Below are 21,307 nucleotides of genomic sequence, written 5' to 3' on the forward strand. Positions count from 1 at the left end.
GGAGTGGAACTGGTAAAACCAATAGTTAAACACCTCACCTACCTTGAATACCCTTCCAGGGTTGCTATAAGTCAGTTCTGATTTGATGGCACATAACAACAAATAATGGTCTAAAGAAAAAAAATCACTGACCCACTATCTACTCTCTTCTCCCTTCATGTAAACAATGCATAAAAGTCTGTCCACAAATTTTCTAAGCATTTTAAAAAATCTGAGAACACAAACGTAGAACTAAATTGGAGACACTATTTCAGTAAACAATGCAAGGAGTAAGATTACAGTGATACCATCACTATAACTTTGTGATACTGTCACTGTAACAGATGTATAAGAGAGACTTACAATGCTACAATGGAAAGGAGGCAATGAACATTTTGCCAAAAAGGAAAATGCACCTCTCTATGAAGACATGGCTGCCTGGATAGATCGGTGAGTTAGATATCTGGTTGCAGAGCCTGAGGTTGGGAGCTTGATTCCCACTGTGCATTCCAGAAGAGCCAACCTGTGTGGCCTTGGGGAAGCGGCATATTCCCAGGATGCTGCCAGAAAGCTAAACCACTTCTGAGTCTCCATTACCTGGAAAACCCTAGAAAGGGTTGCCATAAGTCAGAATTGACTTGCTAGCACACAATTATTATTATTATAAACACATAATACCTGATGCCATCTCTGTCTCTGACTAAAGAACTTTAATGATGGTTGGCCAACTGTGCCAGCATTCACAGAATCTGTACAGAAGTATCAAAAAGTAACAGAATGAGGCTAATCCATCACTACTACAATTCAGACCTTTATGGTGGCTAGAGTTTTTAAATTTAGTATGTTTCTGATGTCTAAACAGATCATACATTTTAACACAAAGGCACACTAGAAGTGTTTTAGAATTCATGCTGAAATGGTATTTAGATGACATGGCAATGGTTCCAAAGATGTTTAAAAGCAGTGTGTGTGTTGTGCTTCCCATCATACCTCACTACTGGCTGCATTAGCAAACACTGTTGGGAGTTAGAGCCCAAGAAAATCTGGATGGCCACAACTGCTAAACCCTGAAGTAAGGGGAACCTCTCTGTGATCTGAATGACCAGAATCCATTTGTCCATTTCATAGCTCGGGCCATGGTAGATCAACAAATACTTTATTCCTCATCATCCTGCCTGTACTTCATCATCAGCTAAGCTACTTCTTTGATGTGGAGTGCATAAGAGACTTTTTCACCCAATTAGTCATATGTAGAACACTGTCCCTAGGTGTTCCTCTGGTACCATGTAAATATCATTTTACTATTCCAAGTGTCTAGAAGAATTTCTAGACACATTAATAATGGCTATTTAATTTTATTTTTAACCACAATTTTTAAACTAATGTGGACAAAGTTGGGTGAAGGATACTGTATTTTAAATGAACAAAACTCCTCCTCAGATTCAGAATACACTTATAACCACTCACCTTTCCATGATGCAACTCTTCACATAAAGTTTATGATGTGGGAACTACATTTAATATACAATTATATACTTCCTATGCAAGTGTGTAATATAAACATTCTACATAGTTTGAAGATTTAGACCAGTGTTTTCCAAACTTTTTCGAGTTGCAAATCCCTTTAGAACAGCCATCACCACATTTGCATAAAAAGACATTTTAATGGAAATAAAGAAAGCACATTAAAAATAGATATTTCAGAATATAATTTTATCAGATGGAACCAGCTATACAGTGGTTTAATGCTTTGCCTGTGGTAAAAAGTACACCAGTTAGATTTTCTTTTCCCCTTTTATTTTTTTCCACATGCCTTGTTTAATCGTTCTCCCTCATCAAGCAGCAGCAATGCAAATGATCCATCCCATATATATAACCATGCATGGAGTTTAGAGAGGTGGCCTCATATACTAGTGGAAGAACCAGGACCACAATATGTGCTGCCTGAATTTTTCCATTGGGAGGGGAGTGGTTGTGAAGCAAGAAGGGTGGGGAGCATTGGGTGGATGTGAAGAGAAAGGAGTCAGCACCGGCAGGCCGGCTGCATGTACAAAGCAGATCAAAGTGAAATGCTTTGGGAACTGTTAAAAAAAGAGAAGACTCTTTCTTCTTCTTCTTCTTTAGAATGTAGGTGACCCATGATTCTCCACAAAACACTTTGTGACCCCCTTGGAGGTTGCAACCCTCAGGTTGGGAATTTGTGATCTAGGTCCTTTGTCAGAATACTGTAAGAATGACCTCAAAGCTATACTTCAAAAGTCATGAGCCACATTTATTACCATTTAGAACATCTATGCTAACATTTTAAAAAGCATTCTAAATCAGCTCAATATAAAATGAAAAGGAACACAAAGTGCTGCCAGGTTCACAGTGCTACTCAGAATGACTCCAGTAACAGTTTTGCAGACACATACCAGGCTTCAGCTATAAATGCAAGCCTGAATGCTGTTAAAATACACCACAAAGCGCCGGCCTAATGGAGAAACACAAATTGAGGTGCCAACTTCTATCAGGCTGTAATGCAAGAGAAATTGTATTGCAGCCCTCCTATTCACAAGAGGATGTTTCATGAACAGACAGCTCAGAGCATAACTGCCCTTTCACTGAATGCAATAACGTCACACTCTGCTTTTGTGCCTCTGGACATATCTTGTTGCTGACATTACACTACTTAATATCAATACATAACAGCAGAGATGGAAAATTCAAATATATTTTACTTCAGAGAATTATACGTGGAAATAAATACTGCTAAGGAAATATTACCCCAGCAAATTCTGCTATATTTATGTTATAGAGGATGATTTTATTTAAATACACAGTAGACTACAGAATAAGAAACACTACTTTATATGATACATGTAAATGTCACACACTACTATCGACAATAGTCCCAGAAGAACACTGCAATACCACCATGTTTGTTTGAATAAAGCCTGCTGAAGGAATGGATGAATACAACAGTTCAAGACTTCTGAACCAACAGTAGGGAGCACTGTGAACCTAAAAGCTGTTCTGTAAGTCAGATAGAAAAGAAAGGAGGGACAGCACAAGGCTATGTATGATATTACAGCCTTTAGCCACTTAATGAGCCAATTTGATAAGCCTGTAAAATGACACACTGAATCCTTCAAATTGCCACAAAGAGAGGTGAAGCGCTGATCTGAAGCAATAAAGCAGCAGCTTTTATGTTGTTCTCAACCTACACTGAAAATAAAACAAAGATGATTTTAATTTAATATTTTATATTCTGCTTTTTGGCAGAGGCATAAAATAATCTCAAGTAAATTTGGTAGCTTAAATGAAAGAACTATTGTGGAATTAAAGGACTGCATTAATTCTGCTATCCACAATAGTAATTTCTACTGTCTGTTAAAATTGGGTTGCAATTATCTGATATTTACTTGAACTTGCCAAAAAGGATGGCCAAAGGAAATGATTTTATGAAGTAGCCCAAAGCAAATTAACCATACCCTTTAGTCTTGCTATGTAGTGTAGCTCTGATATAACCTTACAGCAGCACAACAAAACAGCAATATAGTTCCTGTTATCCAGTATGGTTCAATAAATCAGAAATAAAATTTGGAATTCTATCTCTGCACAGTTGTGGATGAACTAGAAGGACTTGTATAATCCTACTATCTTCAGAAACCAAGTAGTAAGAGGAGAAATAACTGTAATTACTGCATGGGTTTTGAGAAAGATCTCAAAGTTTTCTACACCAGAAGGAAAAAAACTCAAAACAACTGGTACTAAAAGCAACCCACTGAAGCCTCTATAGAAAGACAGATTTACTTATGAATGTTGATATCAAATTAAGCCAATTACTGAAAATCTAGTTATCCTGACATACAAACATGCTACTTTTTTCCTCCAGCTTTACAATATGTAATTTCAAAAATGGAATATTTAAAATTGCATATTAATTATGAAGAATGGCACCAGTCTCTATTTAAAACATATGATTGTGATGCAGAAAGCTAGTTGTTTATAGTTGGCCCATAAAAGACTAGCTGGAGCTACAGTATTAATTTATTAATTTATTAATTTATTAATTTATTAATTTATTAATTTATTAATTTATTAATTTATTAATTCATTAATTCATTAATTTATTAATTCATACATACATACATACATACATACATACATACATACATACATACATACATACATACATACATACATACATACATCTAGACCGAAGTCTACTCTGGGCGGCTAACAATAATAGATAAAATAAAAACAATATAATAAAATACAACAGTAATCATATAGTTCAAGATGAGAAAAATAATCAGGTGATGACAGGAGGGAAAGCCTGCCTAAAGAGCCAGGTCTTAAGTTTGCTCTTAAAAACACGCAGCGAGGGAGCCAGGCAGATCTCTGGGGGCAGACTGTTTCAAAGATGAGGGGCCACTGCCGAGAAGGCCTGATTTCATGTTCTTTCTCTCTGGGCCTCCCTCAGCATTAGGCCCCTCAGCCGCCCTTCCTGGCTAGAATGAGTGATCCGGGTAGACCTAGGTGGGAAGAGGCATTCTGATAGATATCGAGGTCCTAAACTGTTTAGGTCTTTATATGTCATCATTAACACTCTGAAATCAATGCGGACATGAATGGGCAGCCAATGCAAGGCAGCTAGAGTGGGGGAAATATGCTGATTATTTTCTCACCACAGTGAGAAGTCTGGTCACTGCATTCTGCACCATTTGAAGCTTCGTATCAATCTCAATCTTCCGCCACATCTCATTGACCACATGAACACAAACTGCAAAATCTACATCTATGATCTATAAACATCTTGACAGTATAAGCAGGTTTTTAGTAGTTCCACTCCTTCGTTCTTCTGCCAAATATGTCTCCAGATATTTCTCTTATATCTCCCAATTCTATCAGGATATTTGAAGGACATATTTAATTCAGTTTGTTCCTTTCTGAAGCAGCTGAGACGGATTCCATGTGAGCAAAGTTTCAATAAAAGAAATATTTTCATCTTTCTCCTGAAAGCACACTTTAACATGTGTGAAGATATGAATGTGTTGTGGAAACTGAGAGCAATGTCATCAGGAGCTCAGACTCTGTTACAAGTCTGGACTCCTAGCAGTCATCCTAGGCAGAATGGTCAGAGATGAGACATCAGACTAAGATGTATTGACTTCTTCAGGATTTACAGTCCTTTTAGCAAAGGAGAATTGATAGTTCCAATGGTGATGGGATACATAAATTCCTGGAGAACAGCTTTTGAGCAGCAGAAGTGATGGAAGGTGAGCACTGCGATGCTCAAGTTACTTTTTCTTAGTACTCCAACAGAAGGTGGCAGGGGTAAACCATTCTGAATATTACTTTGAAAACCAATCGAAAATGAAACAAGAGATAGTGCTGGATGGTGAGACTCTCACTTCAGCTACTAGAGAAGAGCAAAAAACAAAAGCAAACTGCACTATAGTTAACAAAGCAGCTAAATTAAAGTGGGAAAGATATCTAGTGGCCAATATGCTCAGAGACAAAAGGAAAATCAGATGCTATACAAGGGGGTGCTGATAGGTATTGAGCCTTTCCCAGAAAAAAATGAGCTAGGAAGCTGTAACCGCCACACTATTCTACATATTTCCCCAGGAAGTCAATGCACTTGCAACATCTGTTCTGCAGCTTCTTAAGTCCCTGCAAATAAAATTCTTCTGACTTCTGGTGTAACCACTCATTTGCAGCATTAGTTGCCTCCAGAACACTCCCAAATCATTGTCCCTTTAGGTGTTTTTTGAGTTTGAGGAACAGATGATAGTCAGAAGGAGCCAGGTCAGGAGAATAGGGTGGATGGGGCATCACTTGAAAGCCTAAGGATGGCAGTTTTGCCATTGTTTCACCTGCAGTGTGTGACGAGGCGTTGTCATGCAACAGGATGACATCTTTGGAGAGCTTTTCCTTGATGTTTTGCCTCAACTTCATCAATAAAGCACAGTAATATTTTGCATTGATGGTTGAACCCTGTTGGAGGTAGTCCACCAGCAGAACTCCCTTTTTATCCCAAAAAACTGTTGCCGTTTGCTTCTGCACCGACCTTTGCACACAGAACTTCTTTTGGCCTGGGGAAACCACTGTGCCTCCATTCCTTAGATTGTTCCTTTGTCTCAGGATCATAACAGTAGATCCATGTCTCAGTTTGCCCAGGAAATCTGACTCATTACTTGCAAAATGTTCCAAAACAGCCACCAATGACTCCACATGTTTCCTCTTTTGTTCGGTTGTCAAGAGTTTAGGGATCCACTTTGTTGCCAGCTTTCTCATTTCCAAGTCATCGTGGACATCTCTCTCACATTATATTTTCAACTATATAGCAATACTTTTGGCTGATATTCAGCGGTCCTCCATGATCATGTCATGGATGGCTTTCACATTTGCAAGTACAGAGACAGAAATAGGGCTTCCACTGGGTTTTTCACTTTCAATACCGAAATGGCAAGTTTTAAAATTGACAACCCAATGTTTAACTGTTGCATATGAAGGGCCACTGTCACCCCTAGTTTGTGACATTTCATCATCGATCTGTTTTGCACCTTTCCCTTGGAGAAACAGGAACTTGATTATATCTCTATGCTCTTCCACATTGAACTTTTCTGGAGGTGCTGCCATGTTCACTTTGGACCTGAACATGAAAGATAAGTTAAAATAATTGGTAGTTGATTTTTGCACCATTGAATACAGACAAATTGGCCAATACACCCTGCAATTTATAGCTTCCTAGCTCAATTTTTTCTGGGAAAGGCTCAATACGTATCAGCACCCCCTTGTACAACTCATATTATTGGAATGTGGAACATGGGGTTAGGCATCCTTCAGTCTTGAAAGACTATGGTAACGTGCTCTATATGGAGGACTTGGAACAGCGTCTAGTGTGGCTGAGGAGGCCAATTCAAGAGTGGCAATCCCTTCCACACTGTATGAATTAAGGTAAACTCTACACTGTAAAGCAAGCAATGGGAAGTTTAAACAATGAAGAAACAGAACGGTTGCTCTTAGGCAAATGTATTGGACTTGTGTGTATTTTATCTCCCTAATCATCCAGTCTGAATACAGAACATATATATTGAAAGATAGACTAAATTCAGATGAAGGTAGACTGCAAATTTGTGGAAGAAACATCAATAATTTAAGATCTGTAGATGATATCATATTACTGGAAGAAAGCAGCAATGACTTGAAATGACTGCCAAGCAAGGTGAAAGAGAAATGCTGGATAGCTCAGTGGTTTAGATTTCTGGCAATACTAAGATGTTAATGATGATTAACAGTGAAAAAGCAGAACTGTAGATGAACATTAAAACAAAAATCATGACTACTGATGAATTACATAACGTTAATGTTGACAATGAAGAAACTGAAATTGTTAAAAAGTTTTGTATACCTCACTTCTGTCATTAATTCAAATGGAGACTGCAGGCAAGAAACCAGAGGAAGATTTAGTCTTGAGAAGGCAGCTATGAAGGAACTATAGAAGATCATCAAGTATCTGCCACTGTTAACCAAGTCCAAGATCTTCACGATGATTGGAGTTCTGGATATCATGCATGGATGTTAAATTGCACATTGAAAAAAGCTGACTGGGAAAAATAATTAATTCAAAATATGATATTGGAGAGAGCATTAAGGATATCCTGGACCATCAGAAAGACAAGCAAGTGGGTTCTAAATCAAATCAATCCTGAACCCTATCTAAAAACAAATGATGAAACTGAGGGATGTTGTACTTTGGGCACATCACAAGAAAACACACTGGAAAAGACAATAATACTATGAAAAGAAGGTGGCAGGAAAATAAGATCAAATAAAAGGTGGATTAACTGCATAAAAGAAAGCTACAGGCTTGAGTTTGCAAGAGCTTAGAACGGCTCTTAAAGGCAGGACATTTTGGAGGTCATACGGTTGCAGTAAGTAGGAGGTGACAGATGACACACAAAACAACAGTATTTTCTTGGACTTCCTCATTTACAATATCCCTAAAGAGACAGGGAAACAACTTGAAACAGTTGCTTAGCAATTGAGGCAGCAAGTTGCAAGTTTCCTGCATCCATTCACACATTTGAACAGAAGCACCTCATTAGTATCACCAGAGCAGGTACTTCCATGGGCAGGTCATCCGAATTTTTAGTTTGCTGTCATACAGTATGTTTGCTGTATTAATCAAAGATCCTGTGTTTTAGGCACTGTGATGCTAGACTACACATGGATTAAAAATTAAGATTTTCCCGCCTAGCAGTACAGTATGAGCTATTCAAAAGTGAAGAACACTTCTTCAGCAGATAGCAAGTTCTCCTTTACTGGAAATATTTAAGCAGAGGTGGAACAGGCATCTGCAAGAGATTCTATGGCTGCACCCTGCACTGCAAAAATGCATGAAGCTGTGGGTTGGACCAGGTAATCTAGAAGTTCTCTTGAGAATCTGTAACTCATATCTACTCGAAGGCTGTAATTCAGTTTAACAAAATGTATACAAACGAATGGGAAGATAAAACAACACAAAGAATTACCAGCCTGAAAGTGTACCAAGAGAAGCTCTCTCTTATAAACTTCCAAAAAAGACTTTATAATTGTCTGTAACACAATATTTTGTACATTTTACCTTTTCTTTGCATAACTAGCTGCAAATGTATTCCCACTTATTTGCATTGTGTGCATTCTTCACATTCAAACTATACACTTAAGGATAGCAGATTAAAGCAAGACAGTGTGCCACCCCATCTACATCTGATGGAGTACAATGACAAAAGTAGGCAGCATAGTGCAGGATCTATCTTGAAACTGGGTACCCAGCAGCATGTCTTTCGGACCATGCTTCCTGCATAATTAGTGCTCTGGACCAACTCAGTATGTGGAATTTTAAGACCTTTCAGTTGTGCATGGAAACACTTAGCCTCCAGCTTTTTCCCAACAGGTGAAATGAAATTGGCAAGCAACATGTGATCATTTAGTCATTCATTTGTTACTACTTCAAACATATGCAAGACACTTTCTTTACTTGGCCTTAGACTGTCCTATACAGTACTTGATTCAGAATAGACCCCATATAATTTAAGCATACTTTTTGTCTCTATAATATGTCAGATCATAATATATCTGAAATACAGAAGATTTAATTGGAAGGAATATAATATACTTTTTATCTAGTCATGTGATATACTGAGAAATGCCTCTGTTACTAAAACTTTGTTGATGCTGTAATGTATACATTTATGTATTGTTTCTATGGAATTTGAAACAAAAGCAATTGGGTTGTGGAAAGGACAGAGATAGGAGACCTAAACTGTTTAAAAAAGATTTCAATGAATTTTGTTTGTTACTAACCTTTTTCATTGTGTGGATTTCTTTTTTCTAAAAAAAAATAAGAGAGAGAGAAAGAGAAAATGAAGTGAAGATTAAAAACCTCAAATATTCCTTCATACATTCAGTTTCTAAGAAATCTAGTTAAATATGAACATTAAAATATGGCTTAAATATACATATGTCTCTGAGAATTCAAGCTCATGAGTTCTTTAACTATTTTCATTATACTAAAGTTCAGTTTTAAAAGATCAACATTTTTCTTGTTTAAGCTAAAATCCCAGGGTACTACACTAATGTATTTGAACCTCGGAGAAAAAATGTCAGTCACCATACTATCAGGGGATTGTTTTATAGTAATTTGATAATGGAAAAGAACAATTGGTATCCAGGAAGCCAAATTATACTTGTACTTCACATTTTTGTCTAAATGTCTAACTCCCTGACAGTGCACTGAGAAATCACATCCTTGCAGTCTAAACATATGTTTATTTTGGCACTTAAAAACATTTAAAACTGACAAGGTGGGACAATCAAATTTTAGAACTTAAGTTTTAATAACATAATCCATTTTTTATATTTTATATTGCAATGGTATTCTATATCACAATGACAGGACAATGAATCATATTCTTATGCTTAAATGAAGTGAAGAGAGGGAAGTAAGAAATTCTAGAGGAGAAAATGCTAGCTGGTTGCAGGGAAAAAGCCTTACAGACTGATACATTTATTATGACAGAAGTGCTTCTGAAATATATTCCAATTCATTAGACACATGAAGTATTATCTCGAATTTATGATCAACGTACTGTATATATTGGGAATAGGGCCTTTAGAGTTAAATACAGGGTGAGAATGGTCCTTAACAGACTTGTGTACTTAGTCCAAGAGATATGCCTTTATGTATGAACTTCTCGTATATCCTGATGAATGTGGCAGAGCACAAGCTAGTGAACTGCTGTTTATATGCATCTGATACAGTACTCACAATATCGACATATCCATGGTACATTTCTATTTACCAAGCTTCTTGGGTTATAGTACAGCTACAGTTGATGAAGTGGGTCTTAGTTTGAAATCTCATGCCACAGTAAGTTATTAAAACTAGCACTTTAGTACCTAGTGGTTTTGGCTTTAAACAGACGCAGCATTTTACAGGTTCTCAAATTAACTATCCAGCTTCATTTGCATTTTTTTGTAAATGCTCACAGACACATAGAGCACAATAGAAACTCTATTACTGAAACTAGTTAGGTACTTCCAACTGTTTGAACTAAAACAGTAATTCTGAAATTCAACCTGTCACTGTCTTTGGTGGGTTTCCTTCCTTTAAAGGGATCCTAAATATTACTCACTGTTTTCAAAATATCTTAAAATTCTAAAATCAACGTTGGACTATACAAATCAGATGTGGATCTGATCACAAGACTTTTCATTGTAGTAACACATGCTACCTTACTGGTGCTGAGACTGAGGTGGAGGCTTATTAACAGCTGAATTGCTCCAGAGTGACATCAGCAGAAGAACATTTAAGTTACATACCTGAACTTGACATAGACATTACAAAGGAGTTCATTCATTCAGCTCCTTTTATTTCTCCTAATTCCTTCAATCATATTTTACATACTTAGGGGGTCACTACAGTCTGCCCATCTTTCAGTTGTCATGCAAACTGTTATTTAAGACTATTCCCTTGTCTACTTTAATATTTCTCCATATCAGGAAGAAAGGGCTGGAGTATGTGACTTGCCTAATGCTATGCTGAATATAAATATTTGATTTAGTATATAAGCATTTTCAAAATTTACTGATAGTTTCTTTCTATCAAAGTTTCTTTCTATCAACCATATGATCGTAGTTAGATGGGCACAAACCATGAAAAATTGTGGTTTGTGATGAACCAACCAGAAAACTGAACCTTGAACGAGCTCGGGTTTTGGTTAGTGCCTGGTGGGGCACAGCTTATCTTCTACAGTTGCACCACTGCCCCCATGCTGATAGGCCAGCACATGTGCAGAGACAGCCTAGCTTCCCTTCCAGGATCCAGGCCTAGTGTCTCTGAACATGTGGGTGCCTGTCAACTGATTGACTGGTGCATATGGAGAGACAGCTGGCTCAGCTCCCAGAAGGGATACTGGGCTGCTGTCTCTGAAGATGGTGGCAGCAGAGAGGGAAGAGGAGAAGGCAACAGGACCAGTTAGGAAGGTAATGTGGGCAGCAGGAAGGGGACAGGGCTATCCATTTTGCCAAAATGAAGTGCTGGATGGAAAAAAAGTTCAGTGCTTTGTTTCATTTGGGCAAAATGGAATGCCAAACTGAACTATGAACCAGCCTGCTTTGTGGTGTTTTTTGTTTTTTGTTTTGTTTTGTTTTGTTTTTTGGTTTGTAGTTTGGTCCATAGCCATCTCTAATTGTAATGCTACAGGACTAAAATATTTGAACTTAAAAGCTCTTGCTACAAGTTAAGAGGACATCTTGTAAAAACACAATAATGGATTTACACCTGAGAAAACAATATTCAAAACTGTGCTCAGATATATAGAGGTCTGAACAATCTGAACAAATCTCAACACTTCTGCCTTTGCTCCCCACCTGTTCAATGGGAATAACAGTAACTATTATTGAGAGGACAAAATAAAGAATAGTAAAAGCAATGTACATGTTCAAGAATTATCTACACCCTCCGTTAGCACATACAGTCAAATATTCTATCAATGGCAGGAATATTCTCCCATGTGCAAGAGGATCAAGAGCCACAAACTTTAGCACTAACTAGTTAACGAAATTCAATTACTGAATTCAAAATTATAACCCAGTAATCCAAACTTTTAACACAAGTTGTTGTAACAGGAGTTGTCTAGTTCAAGGACATTCCTGAGTTCTGAAGGCTTGATTGGTGCCTGTACACAAGAAGTTATTTTATACACACTGGAGATTGTTTCACCAAAACTGAGCAAAAAAAATGAAGCACTGGAGTGAGAAAAATCTGATTTCATGCACACACGCTAAGAAACAGACACCCATACAAAACTCCAAGATGAAGGTTGCCAACTGATTTAGACTATCATTGTTTTTCAGGCACAGAAACCCCTTCAAGATGAAACCTTTACACTGCACTTACCAGCAAAGCATTTGGAACAGAGATTCATAGTCTTGCTGGACCTGGGGCAAGGGGGAAAAAAAGGAGAGCTTAACAATTCTTTGTAGAAATGCATATATAAGTTTAAGGAATGGAGCATGAGGAGAAGGGAAAGGAAGACAGATAATACAGCAGAAACTCTGGCCTGCTATCTGTATCATCAACTGTCATGGTGAGGCTAAGGAAATACTGGGCTAACCACTTTGGACCAAGGTGGGAGGACATGTCACTACGCATCTTTACTAAGAAGCCTTTTAGGGTTTTTATTTTATATATATATATATATAAAAACACACACACACACACACACACACAAACACACAAACACACACACACGCACACGCACACGCACACACACACAAAATAAAGGAGCTGAAATCAAAACCAAAGGAATTGTTCTCTCTCAAAGAGAAAGAATGCATCCCAATAGTTTTCACGGCTATGCCTTCCACAGTATGGCACAAAAGGCTGATTATCTCGCTTAAATATTATAGACATTCATACTGTAGCCTCTCCTTATCTAGCAACACTAAAAACAACTTAGTATGAAGAACTGCATCCATAGTAGAAACTCAGTTGGGGACATAAAGCTCTTAAAAAGGCCTAATTTGGAGGATACAGTCCTACCGTGGCATGTTCTTATCAGAAAACTAAATAATATATATGCTGTCTAAGCCACTGACTACTTGGTTACAACAGTCATACTGTTAACACCTACGGAAATGGGACATACTCATACCTTTCAACTGATATCATGTGTTCCCCCCCCCCTTTCTACAGTAAACACCACTCTGAATTTAATATATTTTATGGTAATTTCTTTTAAAGAAAAGCATGTCTCACCCTAGCACCTTGTGTTAATTCAGTTACAGTATACAGTACAGTGGACCCTCTACTTACGGAATTAATCCGTATTGGAACAGTGGCTGCAGGTCGAAAAGTCTGTAGGTCGAGTCTCTATTGACCTACAATGCATTGAAAACCGATTAATCTGTAACCGAACATTTTTGTTCCATTTTTGTTCCATTTTGGTTTTTTCTGGTCTGTAAGTCGATTCTCTGGCTGAAAGTCAAACCTAAATTTTGCAGCCAGAGAAGTCTGTAACTCGAAAAGTTTGTAAGTCGAGGGTCCACTGTATGCATTTTGTGTCCACTGAAATCTGAACGTCCAAAGTGCCTGGCTGCTCTTTGTGGGGGTTTGGAAGCAAGCCAGCTTTGTTGAAAAATAATCTTGCATTCTTCCTTATTCAATGCTACCAAAAAGAAATTATGGAAACTATATACAATACAAATTTCATGGCTGGCACAGTTTGTACCAGCTACAACATCCGGCTTTCTATTGTGCTGAACTTTTATATTTCTCCCTCTTGGGTTGTAGATGTTTTCTGCTCGAATAAGATGAAAGTTCTTTTCAAATAAGATGAAAGCTAATATAATTTAGAACCAACACGGATTTACCTGGTATGGTAAAAGTGAGCTTATCTTGTCAACTATATATAAGTGCCAAGAGGAACATGGTCAAACTTCTATTGAAAAGGCAAATCAAGAGTAGCCCTACCAAGCTTCTGTGTATATTCTATACAAGTAGTACCTATACTAAGACTAAACTGCCAACAAATACCTACGTTCAAAAAAACCTCAATCAGGCTAAGTGAAACCCTAAGATTTTTAGCATGTGTTCTTGCTTAGATGCTACCATTTGAAGGACTGCTATATACTAAGAATTTCACCAAGAAGCTATTAAGGACAAGCCAAAAAGATGAGGTAAATTTCAAATTATTCAGATTTTTCATAAGAATGCTTTTAACTATGTACAGTGGTGCCTCGCTTTACGATCGCTCCATTTAACGACGAAACCGCATTACAATGAACTTTTTGTGATCGCTTTTGCGATCGCTTTACGATGTTTCCTATGGGGGAATTTCACTTTGCGATGATCGGTTCCCTGCTTCAGGAACCAATTCTTCGCAAAACGATGATTTTCGGACAGCTGATTGGCAGTTTCAAAATGGCCACCGGGTAAACAAAATGGCTCCCCACTGTTTTCTGGGATGGATTCCTCGCTGCACAGGCAGCGAAAATGGCCACCCTATGGAGGATCTTCGCTGGACTGTGAGTTTCCAGCCCATCAGAACGCATTAAACGGGTTTTAATGCGTTTCTATGGGCTTTTTATTTTCGCATTACGACATTTTCATTCTACAGCGATTTTGCTGGAACGAATTAACATCGTAATGCGAAGCACCACTGTACAGGTACTAAGATAGTTTCAATTTCAAGACTTCATAGCATTTTTTTTCAAATCTACATGAAAGAGTGATATAAAAACAAAGCCATAGTCTAAAAAACAAACAAATAATACCATGCACTTTGAATATAAAAAGTTCATATCTTAAGATAACAGTTTAAGCCACTTACTAATTTAGTAGTACAAGAAACACTGTTAATAAAACTTAGTATCAACATATACATGTTAAGCTACTGCACAGATGCTGATTGTAACAAGAACTAGATTATGTCATAACAATTCAATTTTACATAATATTAAATTATATTAAAATAGAAGTGTATCAACTCAATTCTTCAATTCCACGTCAATTTACAACACTTAACACTTATCAGATTTCAGAGTGGAAGAGAAGTAAAAACCTACACAAAGCTTTAATACTCCTTTCAAGGTCGTGGAAATTAAAGTGACTAAATGGGGGAATGGGAATAGATGCTATTCTTCACTGGCTGAAATCCTGTTGGTTTAACTGTGCCTACAGAGGGTTGCTGATATCATTAGCAGTGAGCAATTTTCAGAAATTAAATATTATCCCATGGGAACCATGGGATAGAAGGAAGATTTTGACTACCAAAAACTGTCACCACCAGTAATGCTATCCTGGCAGCAGTGCTTTTCTATAATTAGACTTATTTCTCCAAAATCACAGTTCCTATAGCTTCCACGTGGCGAAAGAGATTACATGGGAGCTGTGGAAGCCACAGGACAGAGGTAGGAAATCTTTAATTTCCAAAAATCATCAATTGCTGCTGAAATCATCAGCCTTCCACAGGCAAATTTATGCCAATAAGATTTCAGTGACTGATTCATTCTTCTCACAGTTCTGCCATCCTGAGCATAATAGAAAAACAATAAACGTGTGGAAGGTTTAAAATTGTGTTTAGATGGTAACACAACGACTGACAACAAAAACCTGTTCTCTGAATCACAGCTATTAGACAGAATTGGATTAAGAGTGAACATGCATATGTAGATTTGTTGTTTTGATTACAACCTTCACAATTCTACAGGCAGCTATGTAGTTCAAGAACACACATTTGCATACCTCTAAGAGTGATCACAAAGTTTATCACCAGGATTGATGATACAGAGACAGTAAGCCAGATAAACACTAATAATTATGGTTTTCTACTATGTAATAAATGTTCTGCAAGGCTCACTGACAGCAGTGCCTAAGTCTATAGTGATCCAACAACAGTTCTACCTGCATTAGTAATGCCACATTTAAAAAACCAGAGAATTTCAAAAAGTTACAGCAGTCCCACATAGTCATAAACTTCTTTTAGTGATGTCAAGGGCAGCACAGCACTTGTTGAGTGATCTCCAATTCAGAGAGATTTGAGATAACAAGGCACAATATAGCAATGACCAACAGAATGAGTATTAATTTCCTTGCTCTTCCAGACATGTAAGGGACAAGCCACCAAACATTTTGTTATGAAGCAAACTGTCTATATTATGCAATGAAGGAAATGACAACCTAATTCATGATATGTAATGATTAGAACAATTAAATAAACAATATGTGATGAAGAATATGCAGGACATAATGGGGCTACGCACACAGAGGGAAAACCACTCCATTTAAGATTGAATCTAAAAAGAGCAGCAGAAAACTCTCCTTATGAATCGAATCCTTAAAGAACATTAATAAAGCTGAAAACCATGATACATAGTACTGTAGTCTCAAACAGAAATACAGAATGGCATGAGCTGAAAATATATTCCAGAAATAGTGAGTGCTCAGAAAAATCATTCTGCCCCTGGAAATGTAGGTTTTGTACTCTTAAAAATATTGACTTTTGAAAAATATAAAATTAGTGGTGGTTAAAGAGCTCTCCAACCAATTGCTGAAGTGATTAAAATAAGAAATGTACTCTGTTTCCCCTAAAATAAGACCTAACCTGAAAATAAGCCCTAGTAGGATTTTTCAGGATGCTCATAATATAAGCCCTACCCCAAAAATAAGCCCTACTTAAGTGAAACCCCGCCCTCCAACCTTGTGCAGCAACCAGAAGATGACATGACAGCATTTGAATAAATGTAGATGGTTGTACATGAAAAAATAAAACATCCCCTGAAAATAAGCCCTAATGCGTTTTTGGAGCAAAAATTAATATAAGACCCTGTCTTATTTGGGGGAAAACAGGGTACCAGATCTCACTGCAGACATGAAGCTGAATTAATCAGCAGCTGGTTAACCAGCAGCAGCTACAGCAACATTAGAAACTGATTATGTTCTTATCTCTTTGTTCACTAACCAAGAGCATCTGTTTTATGTGACTCCTTGACAGTTGATAGATACACAGAACAAGAGAGAACTGCCACAACAATCAGATGCCCTTCCCAAGGAAGGAACAGCAGACACATTATAATGATTTTCTAAGGACTGAAAATTTTGCCTGATATTGACTTTACACCAAAGTCATCTTGACACCCTTATAAATCTGAATGTTTGAATAAAATGTTCAATGGATAAAGGGAAGCTGTCTTAGCACAATTCAAGTGTAGCAATTTAAATGAAGTGTTTCTGATATTGCACAATTTACTATAAACTAGACCTATACATCATCACTGTGGATTATGATCAGTAATGGAGGTTCTCCACAGAAATATGAGTTGAAAATTTTTAAAGAAACTTTTCTCAAAAATTTTATTGACAGATTTCCAAATTATGTTCCAAATAGAACATGAATTGATGTAGTGCCTTGGGTCCTTCCAAGGAGAAAGGTGAAGTAAAAATATTTTAAATAAGTAAATAGCACATTTATTTGATTGGTATTTCTTAAACAAAGCTTCCGAATGTCCCAAGAATCCATATTTATACTGATACATCTGATATAGCAGTTATAGTTGCAAACAGCAGCTATATGTGGGGAGATTGGGTTCAAATCCCCATTGAGCCCAAGTTCCTTGTGTGACACTGAGCAGGTCACTTTCCTCACAGGAATAACATATCAGCATTATTTTTCCATTCTAAATCTAGAATTATTTGGTGGCCCATAAAGAATCTTAATTGGAGCACCAATATGATATTCTGGTTAGAAACCCATAGGAAGAAAACTTCCCAAGTTTCAAAAGAAGAAAATCATTAGTCTGTCAAAGCTGAAAATAAATCAAGTATTAATCATAATTTTGATTATGACCTACAGAGCCAATAGATAAATTTATAACTTGATAGTGGTTAAGATTACGCTGGCTGAAATTGAGTTGACACAACTGTACCACAGTAATTGCTGATGACATAATCAGCCTGGAATGTTTCTTTTTAAATTATGTTAAATTAAATTCTCCCCAGGAATTCCCTTTAACCTGGGGAAGTCCTGGGACCCTTGAGATGGTGTGGGGGGGGCATTTAATACTGGAAAAACACTGCCAGATCACCACCACCAGGGGTTAGACCCACAGGCTCTGTAAAGTTCCAAAGATGCATGTACAGGTACCGAAGTAACCCACAGTTATGAATCACAGAGACTATAGAGAAGAACAATCTATCAACCAAATTTGTCCAATATTGTATCAACATCCATTCACTGATACTAATGAATTTTATGAAACAACATCTTAAAGAAAAAATTCTGCAGAACATCTTAACCAAAGGAAAAATAACTGGAAATTCTTATGCAAAATCTTCAACTTCGCATCATCAGCTCTCATACTGTAGGGTAGGTATGAGATTTTTGGATTTTTTTTTTCCAATACAACTACTGTACCACAATTCCCCAGAAATTCCCTCAGCCAGAATTCTGGATGCCGTGGCCAAAAATTCAAGTTCTTGGAGGAGCTTCAGTACACATATGGTAGGTGGGACTTCCTAAACTCAATGGAAAATACAAGGAGTTGTGGGATTGGTAGTCTGTTTATTAGTCTCTGTATATAATAGCTGTAAAAAAAAACTACTGGCTGGAGGAATTCCTTGTGAATTGTAATAGTTGTAGTGAAAAAAGATCCAAAATCCATGTCAATTTTAGTACTTCTGTTGTGCCTGTTGTGCCCTTCCTTACCATATCTTCAGAATATATCAGTGCTACCTCACAAATAATTATGTGCCTCATCCCTGGGAAGTTTATTTTTGCAGGTAAATAACTACCAGAAGGAGACAAAGGCCAGTGTAAAATGTTTTTGGGGGACTGTTGGTAAACACTGGAAGGGAAAATTGAAGTCCTGACAAGGGATTTGGTATGTCCTTTCAGAGATGCTACATTCCACTGCTATATAAACAAATCATTTTGTGTTTTATAAACTTGCAATAGTTGAAGGTAAAATACCAGATAATCCTGGTCAATTAATACTATTAACAGATAAGCTCTGAGCTTTTCTGGTGTAAATATGAGTACACATATTGGAAGTGAAATAAAATGTGCTGTTACGCTCACTGCTTAATTCTGTTCTTAAATGCTGAACTCAGTTTAATTTACAAAGAATGTTCAAACACACTGGGACAAAATGTACACAAAAAATGTATGTATAAAGGAAATGAATAAACTAAAAAGAAAAAGACAGTAAAACCAAAGTTTAAATTATTCTTTCAGTTGCCACTCTTTCAAATTGCTTTGTACACAGTACACAAAAAAGCAATGGTGGGTCAAACTAAACCCTGATCTAGTCTAGCATTTTGTTCCTATGTTGCCCAGATGCCAGTCAGAAACCTGATCATTAGGTCATGACAATTCCTACACAGTCTACTGCATAACTTAAACCTTCTTACTAGCTTTAGATTCCTCTGTCTTCTGCAGCATGTAAATCAGCAAGCCCAAATGAAAGGCTAGAGCTGTTTCAAAACATACAGTCCTTTAAATTCCCGAACACACAGGATCTTCAGGTGTACAATTATATACACATAATATTTGTTATGTGTCGTTAAGTCACCTCTGACTCTTGGCAACCTTATGAATGAGTGATCTCTAAAATGTCCTTTCCTCAACAGCCCTGCTCAGCTCCTGCACTCAAGCCTGGGGTTTCTTTTGTGAGTCAGTCCACTTTGTACGTGAAATCCAAGATCAAGATAATGCATACTCTTGAGAACATCAGGAATTTACTGGAGGGAAGGCCTGCCGAAACATCCGTGTTTTTAGTTGATTTTTAAAGATACCCAGCGAGGGAGCCGCACAAATCTCCGGAGGTAGGTTGTTCCAGAGGCGAGGAGCCACCGCCGAGAAGGCCCGGTTTCTTGTTTTTTCCTTCCGGGCCTCCCTTGGCGTCAGACTCCTCAGCCTCACCTCCTGACCTGATCGAGTGATATGGGTAGTTCTTGGTGGGAGTAGGCGTTCCACCAAGTATCGAGGTCCTAAACCGTTTAGGACTTTGTACGTAAGCATCAACACTTTGAAGTCGATGCTGAGCTGAATGGGCAGCCAATGCAGTGCGGCCAGAGTGGGTGAGATGTGTTGGTATTTTTTCACTCCACTAAGTAGTCTGGCCGCTGCATTCAGCACCACCTGGAGTTTCCGCAACAGTCTCAAAGACAGCCCCACATAGAGCACATTACAGTGGTCTAATCTTGAGATTACGAGTGCATGCACCAAGGTAGTGAGTGCCCCAACATCGAGATAGGACCGCAGCTGGGCTATCCGCCGAAGGTGAAAAAAGGTGGTACGGACTACCGACGCCACCTGAGTTTCCATAGTGAGCGCCGGGACCAGATGGATTCCCAAGCTGCGGACCCCATCCTTGGTGGCAAGTCAGCCCCAAAAGAGAGGGAGTTTCCCAGGCCCCCAACTGTGGGGGCGCCCACCCTCAGTACCTCCATCTTGTCCGGGTTCAGCCTCAGCCCGTTTTCCTGCATCCACTGCAGTACAGTCCCCAGGCAGTGCTGAAGGGACAGAACGGTATCTCCTGCAGTTGGTGAAAAGGAGATGTAGAGCTGAGTGTCATCAGCGTACTGATGACATGATGTTCCACACACCCCTGATGACCCCGCCCAGTGGCCTCATATAGATGTTAAACAGCATTGGGGGGGATAATCAACCCCTGTGGAACCCCACAATTGAGATTCCACGGGGCCGAAACACTCTCCCCAAGCTGTACTTTCTGTACATGGGATGTCAATCAAACTATTATATACACAATCTAGTTAATCAGTTTTCAGATGACACAAAATTGAGCAGAATAATTAATGCCTTTCAAGCAAGTCACTGAACTATGCATGTACACAGAAATCACAGAGTAGTTATGGCAAGGCCAATCTGCCTTGCTTTCACTGATTTTTTTTAAACAACACAATAAAATGTAAACATAAGCATGCCTACTTGCAAGAATTACTAGTATGGTTAATTCAAAGTGAACAATTCATTGACGTGGATTGGATTTTCCCCCTCAACAATGACACTATGTTTTACAAATATTAATCCAATCATTTTAACAATGCATTGCTTCAAAAATTCTTTAAATAATAAATAGATATGACATCCAAATTAGATAGTCTCAAAGATAAGCATAGGTAAGCTCTAAATTGTCATGAACCTACCACTTAAACCACATTAACTGTACCATTACATTTTAAAAACATATTTTAACACTTCCTAAACTGATATAGAGTATCCAAACATTTTCAGAAGAAATCACAGTGCTGCATGAAAATTGTGATCTT

At 37.8% G+C, this 21,307-nt stretch overlaps 1 protein-coding gene across 2 annotated transcripts in view; it reads right to left on the reverse strand.

Annotated features, from left to right (window-relative positions):
• ZFAND3 (zinc finger AN1-type containing 3) overlaps positions 1–21,307 on the reverse strand; it is a 151,294-nt gene that overhangs the window by 89,926 nt on the left and 40,061 nt on the right. For both annotated transcript variants that reach the window (XM_020785046.3, XM_072991544.2), the window contains 2 exons: positions 12,416–12,456; positions 9,319–9,345 (listed from right to left, as the gene is read on the reverse strand). In XM_020785046.3, the coding sequence (XP_020640705.1) occupies positions 9,319–9,345; positions 12,416–12,456 (68 nt within the window). The remainder of the gene's footprint in view (positions 1–9,318; positions 9,346–12,415; positions 12,457–21,307) is intronic.

The sequence above is a fragment of the Pogona vitticeps genome, chromosome 1 (assembly GCF_051106095.1).
Source record: "Pogona vitticeps strain Pit_001003342236 chromosome 1, PviZW2.1, whole genome shotgun sequence".
NCBI lineage: Eukaryota > Metazoa > Chordata > Lepidosauria > Squamata > Agamidae > Pogona > Pogona vitticeps.